Source organism: Sceloporus undulatus, chromosome 2 (genome assembly GCF_019175285.1).
Source record: "Sceloporus undulatus isolate JIND9_A2432 ecotype Alabama chromosome 2, SceUnd_v1.1, whole genome shotgun sequence".
NCBI classification, from domain to species: domain Eukaryota; kingdom Metazoa; phylum Chordata; class Lepidosauria; order Squamata; family Phrynosomatidae; genus Sceloporus; species Sceloporus undulatus.
In genome coordinates, this window is record NC_056523.1 from 168,807,288 (window position 1) to 168,829,471 (window position 22,184).

General features: G+C 43.6%; 1 protein-coding gene across 2 annotated transcripts in view; it reads right to left on the bottom strand.

Annotated features, from left to right (window-relative positions):
* Positions 1-22,184, bottom strand: part of ANKRD52 (ankyrin repeat domain 52) — a 103,462-nt gene that overhangs the window by 44,569 nt on the left and 36,709 nt on the right. For both annotated transcript variants that reach the window (XM_042448287.1, XM_042448288.1), the window contains exons 8-19: positions 14,331-14,543; positions 14,107-14,185; positions 13,266-13,380; positions 12,858-12,940; positions 12,482-12,599; positions 10,707-10,775; positions 8,736-8,876; positions 7,654-7,731; positions 6,746-6,857; positions 2,866-2,937; positions 2,473-2,674; positions 2,222-2,309 (exon numbers count right to left, since the gene is read on the bottom strand). In XM_042448287.1, the coding sequence (XP_042304221.1) occupies positions 2,222-2,309; positions 2,473-2,674; positions 2,866-2,937; positions 6,746-6,857; positions 7,654-7,731; positions 8,736-8,876; positions 10,707-10,775; positions 12,482-12,599; positions 12,858-12,940; positions 13,266-13,380; positions 14,107-14,185; positions 14,331-14,543 (1,370 nt within the window). The remainder of the gene's footprint in view (positions 1-2,221; positions 2,310-2,472; positions 2,675-2,865; positions 2,938-6,745; positions 6,858-7,653; positions 7,732-8,735; positions 8,877-10,706; positions 10,776-12,481; positions 12,600-12,857; positions 12,941-13,265; positions 13,381-14,106; positions 14,186-14,330; positions 14,544-22,184) is intronic.

A 22,184-nucleotide genomic window follows, 5' to 3' on the forward strand; every position in this document is an offset into this window, starting at 1 on the left:
GAAATTCTTTGGTGAACTTCATTATCCAACATACATTTGCAATATGTTCCCTGGTGCCTTTTCCTTTCCTGCACCCAGCTTTGGCATCCGGCATTTCTTGCTCCATGTATAGCAGCAGTCCCCAACCTTTGTTGGGCTGCGACCCCCCATTGCGAACGAAAGTCCCGTCCGGCGGCCACCCTGATTGGTTGGGAGGCCAGGAAAGTGCGGGGACTTCTAGCCGCCTACAACCCTTTGCGGCTGGAGGTCCCGCCCCTTCCCGGCCTTCGAACCAATCAGGAAGGCCATTGGCTGGAAGAAGGGGTGGGACTTCCGGCAGCAAAGGCTGATGGAAGCCCCTCCGCTGCCGCCTCCTTCTCCTCCTCCATGCCGGCCAGGCCTGCTCTGGCCTGCCACGGCCGCCATCAGAGGAGGTGGGGGAGTCAGCCCCATCCCTGTCTGGCACCCGCAGGAAAAAAGGAAGGAGGCAGCCCCGTCCCTGTGCGGTTCCAGCGCCAGCGCCGGCACCCACAAAAAAAAAGGAAGAGAAGGCAGCCTCGTCCCCATCTACTTCCCCGCGAGGTTCCTGCACCAGTGCCAGCACCAACAGGGAAGAGGAGGAGGAGGAGGCAGCCCCGTCCCACGTGGTTCCGGTGCCAGCGCCGGCACCCACAGAAAAGAGAAGGAGGATGCAGCCCCGTCCCCTTCCTTGCAGAGTTCTGGCAGCAGTGCCAGCCCCCGTGGGAAAAAGGAGGAGGAGGCATCCCCGTCCCCAGTGCCAGCACCCGCTGGCACAGGGTGAGGCAGGGAGAATCCCAACCTGGCGACCACTGAGAAAGGGTTGATCGACCCCTGAAGGGGTCACGATGGAACCCCTGATATATAGCAAAAATCTTTGTTGTAGAATTGTGAGCATCTTTTTACTTGTATGGGAAATTCATGCAATGGTCTTGTAGTTATTGCATTCCTGGTGCCCCCTTTCTTGGGTGATGGAATGTACTCTATATTGAGTGTTTGCAATCTGCTGGCCATTGGTTTGTCTTCCATATTTGCTGACAGAATTTAATTAGAACTACAGTAGATTTTGTATAAAGATAGATATTGTAGCACCTCTGAGACTAACTGAAAGAAAAAAGTTGGCAGCATGAGCTTTTGTAGACTTCAGTCTACTTCCTCAGATTCTGTTTCTGTATACTGAAGCAGTTGTATTGGTAAATTTCTAAAATCAAAGGTTCGTTTTCATACGGTTCATCCTCAAATGAATCTGTCACATTTTCATCTTTTATATACAGTACACTGCTCCCTCGGGTTACGAAATTAATTCGTTCCGCGGCCGCTTTCGTAACCCGAAAAGCCTTCGTAAGCCGAATTGCCATAGGCGCTAATGGGGAAAAGCCGCGTTTCGTGCGAAAAAGCGCCGAAAAGCACCAAAAAAATTTTTCGTAACCCGAAAAACATTCGTAACCCGAAACAATTATTTCCAATGGGATTTTTTCGTATCCCGGAAATTTCGTAACCTGGGTATTTCGTATCCCGAGGTACCACTGTAGTTCTTCTGCATATTGTCTCCACCATCTTTTTAATTCTACTTGGTCATGTAATGCGTTCCCCTGTGAACTGTAGAGCATCCCCACTCTTGGTTTAAATTTCTCTTTGATTTCGCATATCTTGTGGGAGAAGTCTCGTTTTTCTTTTCTTTTTTCTTTTTTTTTATTTATTTATTTTTTTTTGTCACCTCCTATTTCTCTGCATTGATTATTATAGTAGTTCGCCTTGTACCTGTGCACAAGTCACTGAATAGCTGCAATCAGGGTTCAGCAAGTGCACATATTCTTTATCCCTCCTCCCTCCAGTTAGCACACTATATTGTTTTTGCTAGGGTAAGAGGCGGGTCAATGAGCTATAACACCCATCTACCTCAAGCTGAAATCTTGCTCAGTCACTACTTTCTAAGACTTCAGCAAAAGTCTGTGTTTTTTTTTAATCATATTGACTAGAACCATGATCTTCCTTTAAAATTAAAAGAGAGACTTTGGGGAGCTGAACTCAATACTATAGTATTTACATTCAATAGGGGCTGGGGGTGTTTTTTTATTTGGGCATGTTTGCCCTTCTATTGGTTCATAGCACAAACATAGTCTTGCGTGTGATTATTGGTACTACAATTTAGGATTCCTCCACAGAAGGACCTTAGCCCCAAACAAGTTGAAGGATTGGTTTATATAAACCAGTGGAAACTCACTGTCCATGGACGTCCATGACATCTGTGATGTCGACTCTCTCCCCACTGTCAATGAGAAGATGTAGGGAATCTGTGTTCCCATAGGCAGCTGAAATAAATTGAAGAGGAACAAAAGGGCAGGTTTAGGCACAAGGTTTCCTCTCAAGCAGTTTCTCAAATAGCCTTTCATATGCAAAAATCCAGTGCATGCACCATATCTGTTTTCAAGAGAAGGAAAGCAAGCATCCCTGAGGAGAGAATGTCATGCTCACCTGCAGCATGTAGGGGTGTCCACTTCTTCTTTTTCTCCTTCACCAGAGCAGAAGCACCATGGCTAGTAAGCACCTCCACACACTCCGTGGAGCCCCTCTCCGTGGCAAGATACAAAGCCGTCCTCCCTTTGTGGTCCCGCACATCCAGGTTCACCAAGGTTTCGGCAAGTGTCTTCAGGGCTTCACAGTGACCGTTATAGGCCTAGAAGCAACACCAACGTTTAGACAGTTTTGCATGTCTTGCTTCCATTTGGCTATAGTGCCAAACATGCTTACTGAAATGTGAAGACCACCAAATTCAATGGGACTTTTTTTAGAGTTTCCCCCAATCAAACACTACACCAGCACTGCGAAGAAAATAGTTAGATCCAAGTTTATGACAGGTATACTTACAGCTAAGTGCAAAGGGCTGACAGGAATGGTGCTTTCCACATCGTCCAGGCAGTTAAATGACATTTCCAGGAGCTGTAATTAAGAGGAACAACTATACAAAAGCTTCAGCTCTCCTATGTTTCAGATCTCTCAACAGCAAGAAGGCCAGAAAACAATACATCTTTCCTGTGTAGGAAAGCAATGTTTCACCAAATCACAAATACATTATGGAAGTATCAATCACCTGGTACGTTATGAGTCTGGAAGTGCAACAGACTATTTCTGACAAGCATAACCTTGTGCACATATTCTTGATATGAAATTATCACCTTCCAGGGCATTTTCCCATTATAGCTCAGAGGCACCCTAGAAATGTATTGCTCTGCCATCTATTTAAAGGCACCTTTAAGCCCAAATGAATTGAAAGACATGATATCATAGAATCATAGAGTTGGAAGAGACCACACGGGTCATCCAGTCCAACCCCCTGCCATGCAGGAAATCCAAATCAAAGCATCCCCAGCAGAGGCCATCTAGCCTCTGCTTAAAGACCTCCAAGGAAGGAGACTCCACTGCACTCCAAGGGAGTTTGTTCCACTGTTGAACAGCGCTTACTGTCAGGAAGTTCTTCCTAATGTTGAGGTGGAATCTCTTTTCCTGTAGCTTGCATCCATTGTTCCGGGTCCTGTTCTCTGGAGCAGCAGAAAACAAGCTTGCTCCCTCCTCAATATGACATCCTTTCAAATATTTAAACAGGGCTATCATATCACCTCTTAACCTTCTCTTCTCCAGGCTAAACATCCCCAGCTCCCTGAGTCGTTTCCAGACCTTTCACCATTTTAGTCACCCTCCTTTGGACACGCTCCAGTTTCTCAATGTCCTTTTTGAATTGTGGTGCCCAGAACTGGACACAATATTCCAGGTGGGGCCTGACCAGAGCAGAATACAGTGCACTATTACTATTACTTCTCTTGATCTAGACACTATACTTTTTTTGATGCAGCCTAAAATTGCATTGGCCTTTTTAGCTGCCGCATCGCACTGTTGACTCATGTTCAACTTTTGGTCTACTTGGACTCCCAGATCCCTTTCACATGCAGTTTCATTCAGCCAGGTGTCCCCCATCCTATATCTGTGCGTTTCATTTTTCTGCCCTAAGTGCATTTCTCTGTGTTGAATTTCATTTTGTTAGCTTTGGCCCAGCTTTCTAGTCTATTCAGATCATTTTGAATGTTGATCCTGTCCTCTGGAGTATTAGCTATTCCTCCTAATTTGGTGTCATCTGCAAATTTGATAAGTATGCTCCCAATTCTGTCATCCAGGTCATTGATAAAGATGTTGAATAACACTGGGCCCAGGACAGAGCCCTGTGGGACCCCACTGGTCACTTCTCTCCAGGATGAAAAACAGCCATTGTTGAGCACCCTTTGGGTTCGGCCGGTCAACCAATTACAGATCCATTTAACAGTTACTTTGTCTAGAGCACATTTTACAAGCTTGTTTGCGAGAATGTCATGGGAAACCTTGTCAAAGGCCTTACTGAAATCAATATTACCTATTAGAAGTAATGAACCAGTCAATTTTACATATACAGTACCAGATTAATCCCCATGTAGCTTTTAAGACCACTATTATATCTGTCTCTTCTCCATAGTAAGGCATGTGTTAGTTTCTTGTTTCCTCTATGAACATTTTTGTTACTATGCTATTTGATTGTGTACTCTGCTCTCCAATTTGTTATTATGTTTACTGTTACTTGTAGTTAGTTTGTTTTAAATATAGTTGTATGTTATTATGGGGAAAATTTGCCTTTAAAATGCTCCCAATATTGGAGAAGACTGTTAATTAATATTACTTTGTCTTTTTAAAAGTCCACTTCAGACGTTAAAATGATATACACATACAAAAGTAAACTTCTTTCAAATACAGTTCGGGCCCTTTATGTGTGGGATTGATAACTGTGGTTTCAATTATCCACATCTGTGGGGGGAGGGGGAGGTCTAGGCATCTTGAGGTAATCCATGATGGCTCTATGGTCAACTTCAGTCAGAGATTGACCACAGAGCCAGACTGAAAGACCTCCAGATGCTTAGAGACAATCTCTCTATGTAGCTGGAGGTCCTCCAGGGCGATTCCATGGTCAACCTCTGGCAGAAATACTGCATTTGCCATTATCCATGGTTGATCTAGGAGGGTATTCCCCACAGATACATTATGGGGGTTGTACTGTATTCAGAAAAAATAACCTTGCAAAGCAAATTTGATATGCGCTTAAACATGAAACTGTTTACATGAAACAATGTAAACTCTGTTGACTCATCAGAAAAATGTGAAATGGACCCAAAACATGGGACACACAATTCAGCTAGAACACTGGGAAAAAGCATGGCACAAAAGTCTTAAATTCACAAGTAGTTATAATCTAAAAGAAAAAAAAATTATAAGATGTTTACAAGTGGTATTTGGCTCCAGAAAGAATGGCAAAATTCTCAAAAAAAATACTAATAATCAGTGTTAGAAATGCAAAGAAATTAAAGGTACATTTGATCACATGTAGTGGCTCTGTCCAATAGTTAAAAAAATTGGAGATTGATACATATCTCATACCCCAAACTCTCAGAATTAACTATCACATGACTTGACCCCAGGACTATATCTATTAAACATGCTGCATGATTTAGATAAACAAATTAAAAATATATGGGAAAACTATATTATACAGAATAACGGTAGCTTGCTTACTATTTGCCCAAAAATGGAAAACTGAGGAGACTCTGACAAAAGAGGAATGGCTTATTAAATGATATGAAATGGCATTAATGGATATCTTAACAAATATGATAAATGACAGATTGACCAGCCAATGTATAAAAGAATGGAAAGAATTAAGTCCCTTATGGAAAAACAATATATAAAAGAATGGGAAGATAGCTTTACTTTTAGTTAGATGAAATAAGAATGCCAGTTCATCATCAGAAAGAAAGGAAGGAAGGAAGGAAAGGATAAAAGGTAAGGAAAAAAAAAGGGGGGGGGTGTCTCAAAGATTTTGGAAATATGTATGACTATGGATTAACCAAATTGAAAAATAGAAGCAAAATAATTTTTTAGAACTAAAAAAAAAGAAATATTAAGTTAGAAGGAAAATAGTACAATTTAATAAGATTTGGAAGGTGGAGAAATCAACTTTATTGATAAAAATTCCCTGAAACCCAAGCATAGAAGTCATATCAATTTTTCTTTTTAAAGAATATAGGAAAATAATGAAAGTAAAATATAAGGAAGAGAAAGAGAAACACGAAAAGAGGGATTAAAAAAAGAAGAAGAAGTGTAAGGAAGAAGAAGGAACAGGGGGTGGGATTTTCCCCAAAGATTTAGGTTATATAAGATATTATTAATATTATTATTAGTTAATATTATATAATTATTTTGTAACTGAAATTGGTTTTGATTTTTGTATTTTCAACTTTCCATTACCACAAAAATGGAATATTGTATATATCTGATAAAGAACTTCATATATATATATATATATATATATAGCATTTTTTGGTACTTCTTTTTATTGTGCACTATATATATATATATATATATATATATAGAGAGAGAGAGAGAGAGAGAGAGAGAGAGCATGGAGCCACAGCAGTTAAAACGGTGCCAACCTGGATTATGTCTATTTTATATTTTATATATATTGTGCACAATATATATATTTTATATATATTGTGCACAATAAAAAGAAGTACCCAAAAAATGCTAAAGTATATTCCAAACTAGGAAAAAAAAGTGCTTATATGAAAAAATACAACTTTTGTTGACCCATCAGAAAAGTGTTGCATCTTTCACTGCTCAGTCTCCCTTCCAAAACCATGACCCAGTGTTTCCAAAATCAGTTCAAGCTTACCAACTCAAGGTTCTGTCTGTTGCCATAGGCAGCTGCGTAATGGACAGCAGTATATCCCTGCTTGTCCCGGAGAGATGGGTCAGCACCATTATCCAATAAGAACTCTAAACAACTGGAAGAAATGTGATTAGATTAGACCAGAACCTGAATCCTACATATGCAAGGAGCCTAAAAGCTTCTGCACAAACTCAGTCTTTGCCATGGTTTTGCTATAAAAATGTCCCACAAACATCTGTCGCTAAAAGAAAAAGCCCTGCCACTGCCACCACTATGTAACAATACAAAAACACACCACCTGACAGAGTAAAAACAGCTGTAGTCCAAGGCCAGCTCATAATAAAACACTGCTTTCAACCCAAAGAAGACACTACAGCTGGGATAAGAGTAACTCCTGTGTTTTCCCTGCACCAGCCTTGTAAGTCAGTGAAAGGACAACATACATAATATGTAGAAATAGCAATTCTATTTCACTGTCCATGTCAAACTGACATTTGGTCACTTATAAAACGTCCATTCAATAGTCATCAGTCATGAGTAAGAAAAATAAAGAGCAACTCAATTCCAAACACATCATTTAAAGAAAAGGTTTTCAAAGTTGAAACAGGAAGAGTAATGAATACCTAATCAGATTAAAGTTCTACAATAGTTTGGCAAAAGCTTGGTGGCTGAATGGTTTCAGGAACAATAACAGGATCCCTGAACTGTGGGTGCTACCCAAGCATAGACATCTACCAGGTAGGTAAAAATTCTTAAAGCATATCCAAACCATGTTAAAAATTCCAAATACTAACTGTGCTATGTTAAATCTAACTTGTCACTAGCTGTTAAAAGTAATGGGGGGGGGGGGGAGAGGTGACAGATGAGCTCCTGAAGACAGAGGCCAAGCAGAGTTAAGATGAGCTACTCACAAGATTGCCTCCTTCAGTCGTGACTCCTTCAGTGGCTCCTCGTCAGTGTCATGGCTGTTTCCTGAATGAGTCTCAGCTCTGCAAGAGCAGAAACTTAGATCAGTTTTGCCAGGATGCAGAAGGGAGGTTAAAAGCAGATCATGTAACAACCTGCATGCCTTCCAAAGGGTCTTACACTAGGGAACCCAAAAGACAACAAATTCTATGAAAATAAATTATGAGCGTCTGGAATTCAGAACAAGTTACAACAACATATAGAGCCAAGCCTAATAACACTAATGTATTCTATGCACTTTAGCTACAGATTCACACTAGTGTGATCTGCAAACAAATCCTATATGTCATGCCAGAAGTCAGGGCTCTCTTTTAGGTTGCATCTGCACTGAAGAATTAATGCAGTTTGACTTCACTTTAACTGCCATGACTCAATGGAATTCTAGGAACTGTAGTTTTGTGAGGCAGTTAAACTTCACTGTCAGGGAGCTCTAGTGCCACAATAAACTACAATTCCCAGAATTTGATAGCACTGATCTATGACAGTTAAACTGGTATGATACTAGATACAGCCCTAGACTTCATTATTTGTATGCCCTACATCAGTAAGAATAACAAGAAAAAGCCTATAGATATTGAGATTATTTTTTTGACTTGAAAATGTATCATAGTCATACATCAGCTTTAATTTTGGGGAAGTTTCTAGTCTTAGTGAACAAGAAGAAAGTAAAAGCATTAGAACCCTGAGCTGATTATAATTTTCAGATCTGTTACAAATTTTTTTATTATTATTTTGGCTTCATTTTTAATTTCTAAACGTATGAGCTAAGTAGAGCTGTAATTCTTACCACTTTATAGTTAGTTTGAGATCATTCTATAGAGGTAAGTGAGAATATGGAAACCAATTACCTCTAACTGCCAATATTCCCAGTTTAGTGCTAAACTGATTCTCTGTCCTAAAATTTAGATGACAGAAAGACTGAGAGTGAGAGAGAAAGAGAGAGAAAATTTCTATTGCAGGTTTTTCTGGTGAGAAAAAGCCCTTACCTGCTGCCGTGCTTGGAAAAATCTGAAAGCCCTTTTCTTACCTCCTGTATGTATCTGAAGCAGCAGCATAATGTAAGGGGGTGCAGCCTTTGCAGTCAGCTTCATTAATACTGGCTCCGGCAGTGACTAGCGTCACCGTACACTGATAGCTGCCATTTGCGGCTGCATAGTGCAAAGGAGTCCTGGTGCAAAAAAGAAGAAAAGGAGGGATAACGCACTGCTGCTTATTTAACAGATGGTGTACAAAAGACAGCAGCACCAAATTACAAACAACTGTAGCCCATTCAGCAAAGTGGCCAAAGATAAGACTAAAGTAGGGCCAAAATAAGGCATTCACTCAACAAAAGCCAGTTTGTTAGCAGAATGAAGGAATGGAAGTCTGAACCACACTTATTGTTTATAAAGCAATCCCTATGTAATAAAAATGTTTTTAGTTCTTATGCATTTCAGCAGCAAGCAGAAGAAAAAAGTATAATTTATTTCCTTCTTAACTGCACAGCTCCAAAAAGAGCAGCACATGTGTTTGGTAGGGCAAAATAATAATAATAATAATAAGAAGAAGAAGAAGAAGAAGAAGAAGAAGAAGAAGAAGAAATTTATTTATATCCCGCCTCTCTACAAAATGCAATCGAGGCGGCTTACAAGATTAAAATATACAGTCCAAATCCTCAACCCACCCACCCCTTAAAATACAATTAAACAATGTAGAATTTAAAACATAAAACATTTAAAAACAATACAATAACTGTGGTGAAGTCAGAGGTCAGCAATTAGATTTTCCTTCTGATAGCCAGAGAACTATTCAGGAAAGGCTTGCCGGAAAAGTTCAGTCTTTATAGCTTTTTAAAAGCTGTTTAGAGTGGTAATGTGATGGATCTCGTCCAGCAGGCCTTTCCACAATCTGGGTGCAATAGCTGAGAAGGTCCTCTGGGAGGTCGTTGACAGCCTTGTTTTACAAGGCTGTAACAAATTTTTTCCCTGAGGAACTAAGTGTGCGGGGTGGATTATATGGAAGGAGGCGGTCCCAAAGATAGGTTGGACCCAAGCCATTGAGGGCTTTAAAGGTGATCACCAACACCTTGTACTGGACCCAGATACTAATGAGCAGCCAGTGGAGTGAGCTTAAGATCGGTGTTATATGGTCTCTTCTGGAGACCATATCTGGCTGCCATGTTCTGAACTAATTGAAGTTTCCTACCAAGCAGGAGGGTAGCCCCATGTAGAGTGCATTGCAGAAATCAAGGCATGAGGTTACCAGAGCATGTACTACAGTCTCAAGGTCCCTGACTTCCAGAAAAGGGCACAGCTGGCGTATCAGCTGGCGATCCGGAGACCAATCTGGCTGCCATGTTCTGAACTAATTGAAGTTTCCTACCAAGCACAAGGGTAGCCCCATGTAGAGTGGATTGCAGAAATCAAGGCGTGAAGTTACTAGCACATGTACTACAGTCTCAAGGTCCCTGAGTTCCAGGAAAGGGCGCAGCTGGCGTATCAGCCGAAGCTGATAACAGGCACTCCTGACCATCGCATTCACCTGATTTGTCATGTGAAGCGACGAATCTAGGAGCACCCCAGACTGTGAACACAGTCCTTTGAGGAGAGTGTGACCCCTTCTAGGACTGGAGGTTGTATCCCGATGCCTGGGTTCGGAGCAGATACCGTAAGTACCTCCGTTTTGTCTGGATTCAGCTTCAATTTGTTTTCCCTCATCCCATCCATTACTGCTTTAAGACAGTCATTGGCAGGCAAGATGCCATCTGAAGTCAAAGCTGAAGACCGATACATGGAGAAATATATCTGGGTGTCACCAGCATACTGATAACACCCCACCCCATGCCCCCAGATACATGTCAATAATCAACTTAATTTTATCAGCAGCTTCATAATCTTCAATCACAATTCTAATCTGAACTCAAAGTAAAGCCTTCAGCCTTTCCATAACATAACATTCACTAATGTTCACAATTCCCCTCCTCACCCATGGGCGAAAAAATACTGTGTTCTAATTTTACCTTCCAAACTTATCTCTCCTCCTCAAGTCAGCTCCGCTGCTCAACAGCAAATTAAGACATTCAACATTCCTACAGAGAAAACAAAGGAAGCAGAGAATACACTTGCATGATATCAATGTCACTGAGGAACAATGCCACTGAATTGTTTAATGCAACTGAACAATGTCGCTGAAGAAACGGTGACAAACCAAGAGCACCAGATCTGTCTGAAAGCAGACTGTTTTAGTTGATTGTCATACTCAGAACAAAACACTTGTAAATGAAACCATTAGCACAATTTCTAGCATAAATTTTCATGGACAATAGCACACTTCTGATGCATCTGAGGCAGTGGACTGAAGTCCACAAAAGATTATGCTAGAAAAATTAAGTTTTCCCAATTAGTCTCTCAAAGGTACTACTAGAGTCCTTCTTATGTTAAGATGGACTATTTTGTCAAGACAATAGCACTGGAGTACACAATAGATGTCCTCCTACTGAATTTAGTGTCAAAAGTGATTCTTTGTTTGGCATCCTGTCAGTCCCTAACTAGAGTGGAACTATTCAAACGAATGGTGAGTCAACATGTAGGTAAACCCCACTGACTGAATGGGTTTACTTTAGTCAGGACTATGAACAGAATTTATGTTAGCATTATTTGCTCCCTCCAGAATTTATCAACTGTATTTCTGTACAATTTGCAAGCTTCACAAATCCACCTCTGTTGGTAAAAATTTAATGCTACTATTACAGATCCATGTACCCTACAGGAAAGGTGCCTGCCTGAGAGCATATCTGTCAAGAGCACTATGCTCTTATCCATTATCTTCCAAAAGAGAGAGAATTTCTGGCTGGAGTGAATGAGATAGATGACTGCGCAAACAGGAAATCCTATTAGTTGTACTGATATTTGAGGATCAAATTACCCCACTACCATGCCTGTCTGGTCTGAAAAGCAATGAAGAATTATTTTTTACAATATTAAGAAATTCCCAAATACATCTGGTCAGTGTACACTAGGAACAGGTAGAACCTCAAGTTCATTACAACACTGCTTCTGTACTGGAAGCAATGGGTATCCTCTGAACCTTAGGATTCCATTCTAACACAGCTAGCATGGTGTAGTGATCTGAGTGCTGGACTACAACTTCAGAGACCAAGGTTCAAATCCCCACTCAGCCATGTATACCCACTGGGTCACTTGGGCAAGTCACTCTCTCTCAGCCTCAGAAGAAGGCAAAGGCAGACCTCCTCTGAACAAATCTTGCCAAGAAAACACTGTGATAGATTTACCTTAGGGTCATCATAGGTCAAAAATGACTTGATGACACACAATAGCAGCAACAGCAACAACAATAATGTTTATTTTTAACATTCTTTCCACCAAAGGGCCGAACATCAAACATATATAAGCAAAAACAGACAATACACAAACAATAAAAATGCTACAATGCTAAAATAACATGCTAATATACTAAACTCATTATCAGTCACTGTGCATCTTGGCAACCTTAGGCACACTCAGCAATCCAGAGAATTGAAGAAGAAGGTCTTCAACTCTTTGTGAAAGTGGGCAAGATCCTCCTCCAACCAAAGGTTCAAAGGAAGACTGTTCTACAAATGTGGAGCCAGATCTTGAAAAGCTTGCAGCCTTGACAGAGGTTCCTTGGTGGAACTAACAACACTAACTGAACAGAAATAGCCAACCTCCTAACTTTCCTTCTTCTTTACCTAAAGGAAACAGATCAATCCTGAGCTACACCTTGTAAAAATAACATTCTGTACTTATTACTCACCCTCCAGAAGCAGCAGCATGGAGGCAGGTCCTCCCGAGGTTATCTGGCGTATTGATATCAAAGCCTGCAGACAGCACATGCTCATTGCTGAGTGAAGAGACAATGCTGTACAACTGACCTATGAATCAAGAGACAGCAAGGTAAGTGGAGAGTAGATAGGCTTCCTAGAATATTGTGATCCTGTCCCCAGATTCATGGAAAGTCTGGTTTCTGAAGCAGAATTAGATTCCTTAGAATCACATTAAGCTCTTAAACAAAGATGATTGGTTGGATGCAGGTACAGCAATTCAGGGACAGGAAAGGACTGGCTTATATAATGATCTCACATCAAACCGATTTGAGTTGAAGGGAGCGCCCAAGTTAAGAGTCTACATACCTGAGGAAAGTAGCTTACGACAACAGTCTGAGAATCCGAAGAGAACAGCTAAGTGCAAGGGGAACATGTCATGGATCCCACGCCTGGCAGAACAAGAGATTGTGTTTTTCCCAAATACACGGAACACACCAGAGTAATAAACATGGCCAAAAACAAACACAAAGTGGATTTCCTGCCACAGCTAACAGTGATTCCCATTTACACCTTTTCATGCTAACTTTAACAGTTTCAACCAGTCATACACCTGCACTGTGAATTTGCAATACACGATGAAGATCAGTGGCTTCGTGGATCTATCTACCGCTATTCATCCCAACTGTATGGACAGAGGAGTGGTTCATGCCAACTTAAACAGGCAATCTTTATCAACTTATCTGCCAAAGATGCCACCTAGAGTAAAGTCCTCACCTTGCAGTATCAGCACCATTCGTCATCAAAGTACTAATTAGCAGCTCGTGGCCGTATCTAGCAGCAACATGAAGGGGGGTATTGCCATATTTGTCAGCGCAGTCAATCTCACTGCCTATAAAAGTAAGCATTATTCAGTATTTTCTTCAAAGATATAGCACTGTTAGTCTGTAGAATCAGTATGTAGAGATCTTGTAACACCTTTGAGACTAACTGAAATACAGAGGTTGGCAGCATGAGCTTTCATAGACTTCAGTCTACTTCCTCAGATGCATATAGACTACAAGATCTCTCTACATCAGTCTTTCCTTGGCTTGCCATTTACTTCACAGACTGACCAGAAGCAATGGGCAACTGTGGCTCAGCAGGAAGCAGTGTGGCATGTACTAAATATCTTAACTATGAATGATTTTTTGCTAGCAGTTCTTTCAAATAGATCATTTATCTTTGTCTCTAGCATTCATAAAGTGAGGATATGAACTGACACAGGGCCGATTGAGATTTCTGAATTCAGGTGATTAATACTGTGAAAAGAATTCAGAAGTCCAAATTGTTAAATCTGATACTTACTGAATAATGCAACTGGTTTATCTGTATATTTTTATTTTAAAAAAAGCTATTCACAGAAAGTGAAGATTTGTGTTTGACTCAAAATAAAAGACTTAATTCGCTTAAAATATAAATAATTTAACAGATACAAATTGATTAAAATACAAATAGGTTATCAGAACTATTTAAATACAGAAGACTATTAGATGTGCTAAAAGGAAGAGCTGCAAGAAAATAGTCAAGTTAACACCATAAAACGTAAGCAAAAGCTAGAGAACAGCTGACAGCTTACCATTCTGTATGAGAATCTGAGAGCGTGTAAACCGTCCATGAATGGCAGCCATGTGCAAAGGACTTTTCCCTTCTTTACTCTGCAAACATTAAAGCAAGTTAGCAAAGAGTTCTATCCCGGTTCCTAGAATACAAAAGTTTTTAATCCTATTAAAACAGTGAGTAGTTTTCACTTCCCACCCATTCCACGCAAAGTCTTGGTGAATCCAACTTGATTGGTAATACCTGGAAGTTTACGTCCGCTCCATTATTGACGAGAAGTTCCAGGCACAGGGCTCCGTTGGTGGAGACGGCAGCAAAGTGCAGGGGGGTGAAGCCCTTCTCATTGGGCTGATTGACATTGGCGCCATAGTTGACCAGTTCATTGGCCACAGCGTCCTGGCCCATGTAACAGGCAATGTGAAGTGCAGTGTTGCCAAAGGAATTTGGTTCATCAATCTAGAAGATCATGCAAATGAAGACAGCATTTGAATACTGTTAAAGCTGTTAATACAGTTAATACTGTGCAGGGGACTTGGTGAGAAAACAACTCCAGTGGCTGTTTTGCTACAAATCTTTTAACTACTGTTATCTGATAGTCCAACTTCAACTTGTATCCAAGCCTCTACTCTCTCTAATAAGTGCTCACATTCACCTATTTTATCTTCATCTCTTCAGTGTTTTTATACCCCACCTTTTCAGATGCAAATCTTTGCAAGGCAGTCTACAAAACAAGCACTAAACACAAAATAACATAAAAATTAAAACAGCAGTAGCTAAAACCTGAAGCCAGTATAAACCAATGAGATTCATTCAAAAAAATGTAGAGAAGGACAGGTTGCTCACCTGTAACTGTGTTTCTTCGAGTGGTCATCTGCGAATTCACACAAATGGGTTATTTCTGCGCATGCACAGCAAACTCGGAAACTTCTAGAATCTCCAGGCAGAAAGTCATGTAACTTTCTGCAGCATCTTGCAACTTTTTGGCGGTAGCCCCGCCCATCCGTATATAAGACCCCTATCGGCCCGCTCTCCTTCAGTTCCGAATGAGCCGCATACAGCGCGGCAGCAAGCATTATCAAATGAGCCGACACTGAGGGGATGGATGGGTGGGTTTGTGTGAATTCGCAGATGACCACTCGAAGAAACACAGTTACAGGTGAGCAACCTGTCCTTCTTCTTCGCGGTCTCTGCGAATCACACAAATGGGTTAGACTAGCGAGCTATAGTCAGAGGAGGAGGGAGTGTCCATCATCAAAGATCAAACAGAGAATAAAGTATGTAAACCAAACAACTGTGTCATTTATTTACACTGTAATATATTCAATGTATGGCAGAAAGCAACACTGCCCTCCCAAAGGCTGCATCTTGCCTGGCCCTGGCATCCAGCCTATAATGTTTGATGAACGTCATTGGTTGTGACCAAACAGCAGCCTTACACACATCCTCGAGCGGGATCCCTGCTAAAAAGGCCGAGGATGCTGCTACCGCCCTAGTTACATGGGCTCTAACCCGTCCTGGTAGGGGCTTCTTTGCCAGTTCGTAGCAGAGGTGAATGGTACTGCCAATCCACTTGGAAAACCTCTGCGGTGAAACCGGCAGTCCCCTCTTGGCCTCGGAGTAGCATACAAAGAGTCTCTCCGATCGTCTGGTGCCAGCAGTTCTGTCCAGATAGAACGCCAGTGCCCTGCGAACATCCAGGGAGTGCAGCTGGCGCTCTGAGTCCGTGGTCGGGTTAGGGGCTAAGATTGGCAAAACGATGTCCTGGTTAATATGAAAGGCAGACACCACTTTCGGTAAGAACGAGATGTCCGTCCGGAGGACTACCTTGTCCCTGTGAAAACGTAAGAAGGGCTGGTCCACTCTGAGTGCACACAATTCACCAGTCCGACGGGCTGATGTGATCGCTACCAGAAAGGCCGTTTTCCATGTCAAGAGTCTCAGATCTGTGGTAGCTAAAGGTTCAAATGGTTGTGACATCAGAATTGCCAACACGGTGTCCAGGCTCCACTGTGGAGAAGGATCTGCAACTGGTGGATGTAGGTTGTTGAGTCCTTTGAGGAATCTTTTTATGAGCGGGTCCCTGAACAAAGACGGCTTGTCCTGCAACAAGTAATGAGATGAGATGGCAGACAGATAAGCCTTTATGGAACTCAAAGAGAGGCCGGCGGTAGTCAGTGTCATAAGAAAGTCCAGGACTACCGGGATAGAAACGTTAGACAGTGCAATACCACTGGTTCGTAGGAACGAAAGGAACTTGTTCCATTTATATGCGTAGGACCTCTGTGTAGACGGTCTTTGTGCTGCTCTGATGATGTCTCTCACCCCGGAAGGTAGTGATCTCAAGATCGAATCCTCCACGCCACCAACTGGAGGGATTGCATCTCGGGATGGTGAACTTGTCCACCGTGAAGCGAGAGCAAGTCTGGTCTGTGGTTCAGGCGAAGATGTTCTTGGGCTCGTTGTAGCAATGGGGCGAACCATGGTTGTCTGGGCCACCATGGGGTGATCAGAATCGCATTCGTGGAATCCATCCACATTTTTGCTAATACCCTGGTGATTAGCGGGAAGGGGGGAAACAGGTACAAGAGACCGTTTGTCCATTGGAATTGGAAGGCGTTCCCCAGAGAACCGGCTGCACGAATCCGTGAGCAATAGGTCTGTAGTTGAGCATTGCTGGGTGAGGCAAACAGATCCACTATGGGGGTGCCACATCGCTGGAAGAGAGTGGCAGTTACTTCTGGGTGTAACATCCATTCGTGACATGTTGACCTGGATCTGCTTAACTTGTCCGCCAGGTCATTTTCGTCTCCTGGGAGGTGAACACAATGAAGCAGTATTCTGTGTTGTATGCACCATTCCCATATTCTGAGTGTGATGTCCAAAAGAGTCTTGGACCTCATACCCCCCCCTGTTTGTTGAGGTAGTACATGGTCGTGGTGTTGTCCGTCAGGAGGAGGACCACTTTGTTGGAGAGCAGGTTTTGGAATGCTCTGAGAGCTTTTTCTACTGCTAGCATTTCTAGCACATTGATGTGGAGGTTTGAGTCTTCGTGGGACCATTTGTCTTTGACAGTTAGTCCCAACGTATGGGCTCCCCAGCCTTGAAGAGACGCATCTGTTGTCAGAGTGATGTCTGGTTGAGGTGGGGCAAAGGGCATGCCTGAACAGATGTTGTCTGGCTGGAGCCACTATCGTAACGAGGCTTGGACTTTCCTTGGGATGGTGAGCGTCTTGTTGGGATGGTCTTTCACCGGATCGAAAGCGGAAAGGAACCAAGATTGTACTGGTCTCAGACGTAGTCTTGCCCATGCCGTTACAAAGGTTGTTGAAGCCAAATGTCCCATTGCGACTTGTACTACACGGGCTGGTAGATGTCTGGAATGGAGGCAGGCCCGTATGGTCAGAGATAGGGTCAGGAACCTGGACGGTGGAAGGTAAGCCCTGGCAGTTTGTGAGTCCAACAGCGTGCCTATGAACTCGATCCGTCTGGATGGAGTGAGATGTGACTTTTCTAGGTTGATGCAAATTCCCAATGACCGCAACAGGCTTTGTGCAAAGTCCATCTGGCGCTGTAGGGACTGTCTTGACGGTGCAGTGAATAGCCAGTCGTCCAGATACGGGAAGACTGCAATTCCCCTCTGACGGAGGTATGCGACTACAGGGGCCATACATTTCGTGAAGACTCTTGGAGCTGACGAAAGACCGAATGGAAGGACCTTGTATTGGAAAAAGTCCTGGCCTACGGTGAAGGCGAGAAATCTGCGATGATCTTCTCGAATGCCAATGTGGAAGTAGGCGTCCTTCAGGTCCAAGGTGGCGAACCAGGAGTCCTTCTGCAATAATGGCAGAATAGAAGCAAGAGTTACCATCCTAAAACGTTTGTATACTATGTAGGAGTTTAAGGCACGTAAGTCCAAGATGGGTCTAAGGCCCTCAGGTTTTTTAGGAACTATAAAGTATTTAGAGAAAAAGCATGACCGGGCCTGTGATGGATGTACAGGCTCGATAGCACCTTTATCTAAAAGGGAGCGCACTTCGTCAAGAAGGGTGTCCGAGGGGGTAGTATAAATGATGGCTCCGGTGGCAGGGAGCTCAGAAAACTCAAGGGCGTAACCCCATCGAACGATGTTAAGGGCCGAAGAGTCTGAAGTAATAGAGGCCCAGGTGTTAAAGAAAGGCCATAAGCTGTTTACGGTGGTGACGAAATGCGCTGGGGAACTTCAAAAGCGTTTCTTGCCTCTGGTATCCTTCTTTTTATAGCTCTGCTGATAGCGGCCCTGAGATGACTGACGTCAGTCCTGATGAGCAGAAGGGGATCTTGACGGTCTGCCCTGATTAGAGGAGTCTTGAGATTGAAACTGACGGTCCGGCTGGTTATAGCGTTGTTGGCCGTGATGGAACCAAGAGCGCTGGCCAGTGTATCTCTGTCGAGTTGGTCTAGATGGAGGAGCTGACATGCCATGTTTTTTGGCGGCGGTTTTCATTCTGTATTTGAAGCTTAGCTTCTCATCAGTTTCTTTGTTAAATAAGCCGGAGTTGTCAAACGGCATACAGTGGTACCCCGGGTTACGAAATTAATTCGTTCCGCGGTTAATTTCGTAACCCGAAATACCTTCGTAAGCCGAATTCCCATAGGCGCTAATGGAAAAATAGCTCTCTGCTGCCCTCCGGTGGCGGAAAATAGCGCCGCGGTTTTTTCGTAACCCGAAGAAACCTTCGTAAGCCGAAGCAATAAATCCCTATGGGATTTTTTCGTATCCCGAAAAATTCGTAACCCGGCGCATTCGTATCCCGGGGTACCACTGTATCTTCAATGGTGGATTTGGCCTGGGGGTTCAGATCTGAAGAACGTAGCCAGGCATGTCTGCGGAGGGCCACCGATCCAGAAAGGATCTTTGAAGCACAGTCTGTAGAGTGGCGCGCTGAAATTATTTGCTGGCCGCCTACCTGGTGGGCTTCATTTCTGATGGCGGCCATAAGCCTCTTTTGGTCATCTGGGAGGTCAGCAATAACAGGGTCCATCTTTTCCATTAGGAGCTGGACATATGCCCCCATGCATGCTGCATAATTAGCTATTTTAATGTCCAGTGCAGCAGAGGCATAAAAATTTTTTGCCTAACCATCTATCTTCCTGCTTTCCTTGTCTACTGGGGAAGAGGAAGACCGAGCAGTGAAGGAGGTTTGGGAGCCCTCTACGATGGCTGAATTTGGCTTTGGGTGGTTAAACAGCCAAGTGGGTCCAGACGGTGTGACTCTGTAGAGATTTTCAATTTTCCTAGAGGTCGAGGCAATCGTGGCAGGGGTATCCCATGACCTTCTAGCAATTTTTTCCAAAGAGGGTAGAAATGCCAGGGAAGGAGGTGCTGGGGCAGAACCATGGATTCTCCGTTCCACTAGATCGAGTGCCACATCTTCAGGGTGAGCAACTTCTAATTTAAGGGCATCAGCCATCCTAATTATCCTGTCCGAGAAGGAACGGACGTCATCGGTTGGAGACGGTGTGTCCGGTTCGCCAAAGGAAAGAGGTTGATCGGCGTCCAACTGGGGGAAAGGGGATGCTGAGCGGGAGCGGGACCCCGAAGGTGATTTGCTGCATCTATGGCTAGCAGGGGAGGGGTCCCTGCTGCGGGAGCGACGTCTGGCTGGTTCTTCGGTCCCCAAATCCATGGGCCGGTGTTGTGGTGAGCGAAGCCTCGCTCTGGAAGGGTCCGTAGTAGTACGGCGAAGATAGTCGACGTCGACCGGCAGGAGATATTGACCAGAATGGTGGTCATAAACTAAATCCGGGTAAGTATTGAAGAGGTCGCGTTCTGAGTGGTCTCTACTCAGAGGGGAGCGACTTGGATGGGCGCTATCTAGGGCCTCGTCCGCTTCCGTCCCTAGGGCTGCTCTATCTCTCCTTTGTTGAGAAGCACCAGTCCGTCTGGGTCGGGATGGTGATCTGGATGGCTGTCTCTGCCTCGGTGGACGGGACGGTGATCTAGATGGATGGGACGGTGATCTGGATGGACGCCTCTGTCTCTGTGGTGAGAGGGGAGCGTCTGAGTCAGGGATTTCTCTTTCGGATTCTGAGGAGTCTCCCAAGTTAACAATCTCCAATTCCTTGTCTTGAACAGACAAATGGGAGGAGATGAGGACCCGTGGTTCCAGAGGTGGTGGAGCTGATGTCGCAGTGATCTCCAGAATAGGAGTAGCAGCGGTTTGAGAGTCAGGCGGGGGAACCGAAATGGTACTTGGGGGTCCCTTGCGCCTGGACTTCGGCGGTGGGGAGGTTGATTTGGCCCTTCTGGTTTCACAGTGGTCCTTAGAGGTCTTGGAAGCCTTTTGCTTGTCTCCATGAACCCTCTTTGAAGCCCTTTCCGGCTTAGCCTTTGGGTCGGCAGCTGTTGATTGGGTAGCCGGCTCTTGGACCGTCGCGCTGGGGCGAAAGGCTTTTTCGTAAAGGGACGCCTTCAGCTTTTGGTCCCTATTTTTTAGTGCCTGGGCAGTCATGGCCTTACAGTGTCTGCAGGCCCCAGGGATATACTCCTCTCCAAGACAGAGGACGCATCTATCGTGTCCGTCGGACATGGGGATTTTGACCCCGCACTTGGTACACTGTTTAAATGAAGCCATAAGGGTCGTCGTTACCGGTCCGCGTCGATGCTGAGAAGTCTAAGACAATGTCCAAATCGTAATGCAAGAGAATGGTCAAAGGTCCAGTCCGTTTCAATAGCCAGTTAGAGATTCAATGAGTCAAGCGAAGTTCCTCGAGCTGCAAACGCGGCGGAATGAAGGAACTGAAGGAGAGCGGACCGATAGGGGTCTTATATACGGATGGGCGGGGCTACCGCCAAAAAGTTGCAAGAGGCTGCAGAAAGTTACATGACTTTCTGCCTGGAGATTCTAGAAGTTTCCGAGTTTGCTGCGCATGCGCAGAAATAACCCATTTGTGTGATTCGCAGAGACCACAAAGAAGAAACCATTTTTCCTGCTTATATCATTAGCTTCGGTAAGAATCTGCAAGGCCTTCAGTGAAAAAATAATATTTTAACTACTACTATGGGGTTCGGGAACCAGTGCCCCTGATATGTAGCTGGGCTTCCAATATCCCTCAACACTGGTCATGGTGTCTGCTGTAGGTTATAAGAGTTGGGGGTGAGAGAGAGAGAGAACAGGCATGACTATTTCATGGCTCATGTCCCTACCCACTGTTCCCTCATGCCTCTTTTTCTCCTACTTTTTGTGTATGCAACTCTTAGCATTTAGATGGAAAATCTGTTGGGGCAAAGACCTATCTTTTAAAAAAAGACCAAAGTACATAAAAGCTTATTTGTTTGATAAGACTGAGGGCCCATTTGCAAGGTGACCAGCAGGAAACCTACAGAAACTTAATGTTATCAGCCTTCTCTTGTTCTTGGTTCACAACACCTGGTATTAAGATACATGCTGCTCAAATGCTGGTGTTCCATTTAGTAGTTATAGCCAACAGCTTAAAAACCTATCCTCTCTCATGGATCTACTGCACCTTCTTTTTAAATCCTCCTAAAAGCTTTTAGTAAAGTTACTCTGTCAAGTGCCTTGTACAATAGCAGCTCTATACATGTAAGAACCAGGTCTGGTTCCAAATGCTGTTGAAAGCCCCAATAAATGACAATTACTTCCCTAGATACTTGGGATCTGTCATGTCTGCATGGCTCAGTAGTTAGAAGCATACAATGCACTCCTATACATGGCTACTCAGAAGTAAGAACAACTCAGTTCAATGACATAGGCCCAAAACAAACAGGAAAAAAAGGCTTCTGGCCGCTTCGGAAGTGTGGCATTCAGATGACACGCAGCCTGAAGCTGCTGCAAGGCCTCCAAAAGCGGCCTAAATCCACTGGAAAATGAAGCAGATTTAATCCACTCCTAGCGGCAGTCCATTTGGGATTACAGTAGCGTCCTCCTTTGAGAGCAGGCTGTGCACTCGCCACAATCCCAGGGTGATCATGGCCAGAGGCCACTCCTTGCCACCCATCTGCTTCGAGCCATAGGCTCCCAGGACTGCAGACTCAGATTCCCAATGCAACACAACAGTATCTGTTGCATCTGCCTCTATCTACCAGATAATATCTAG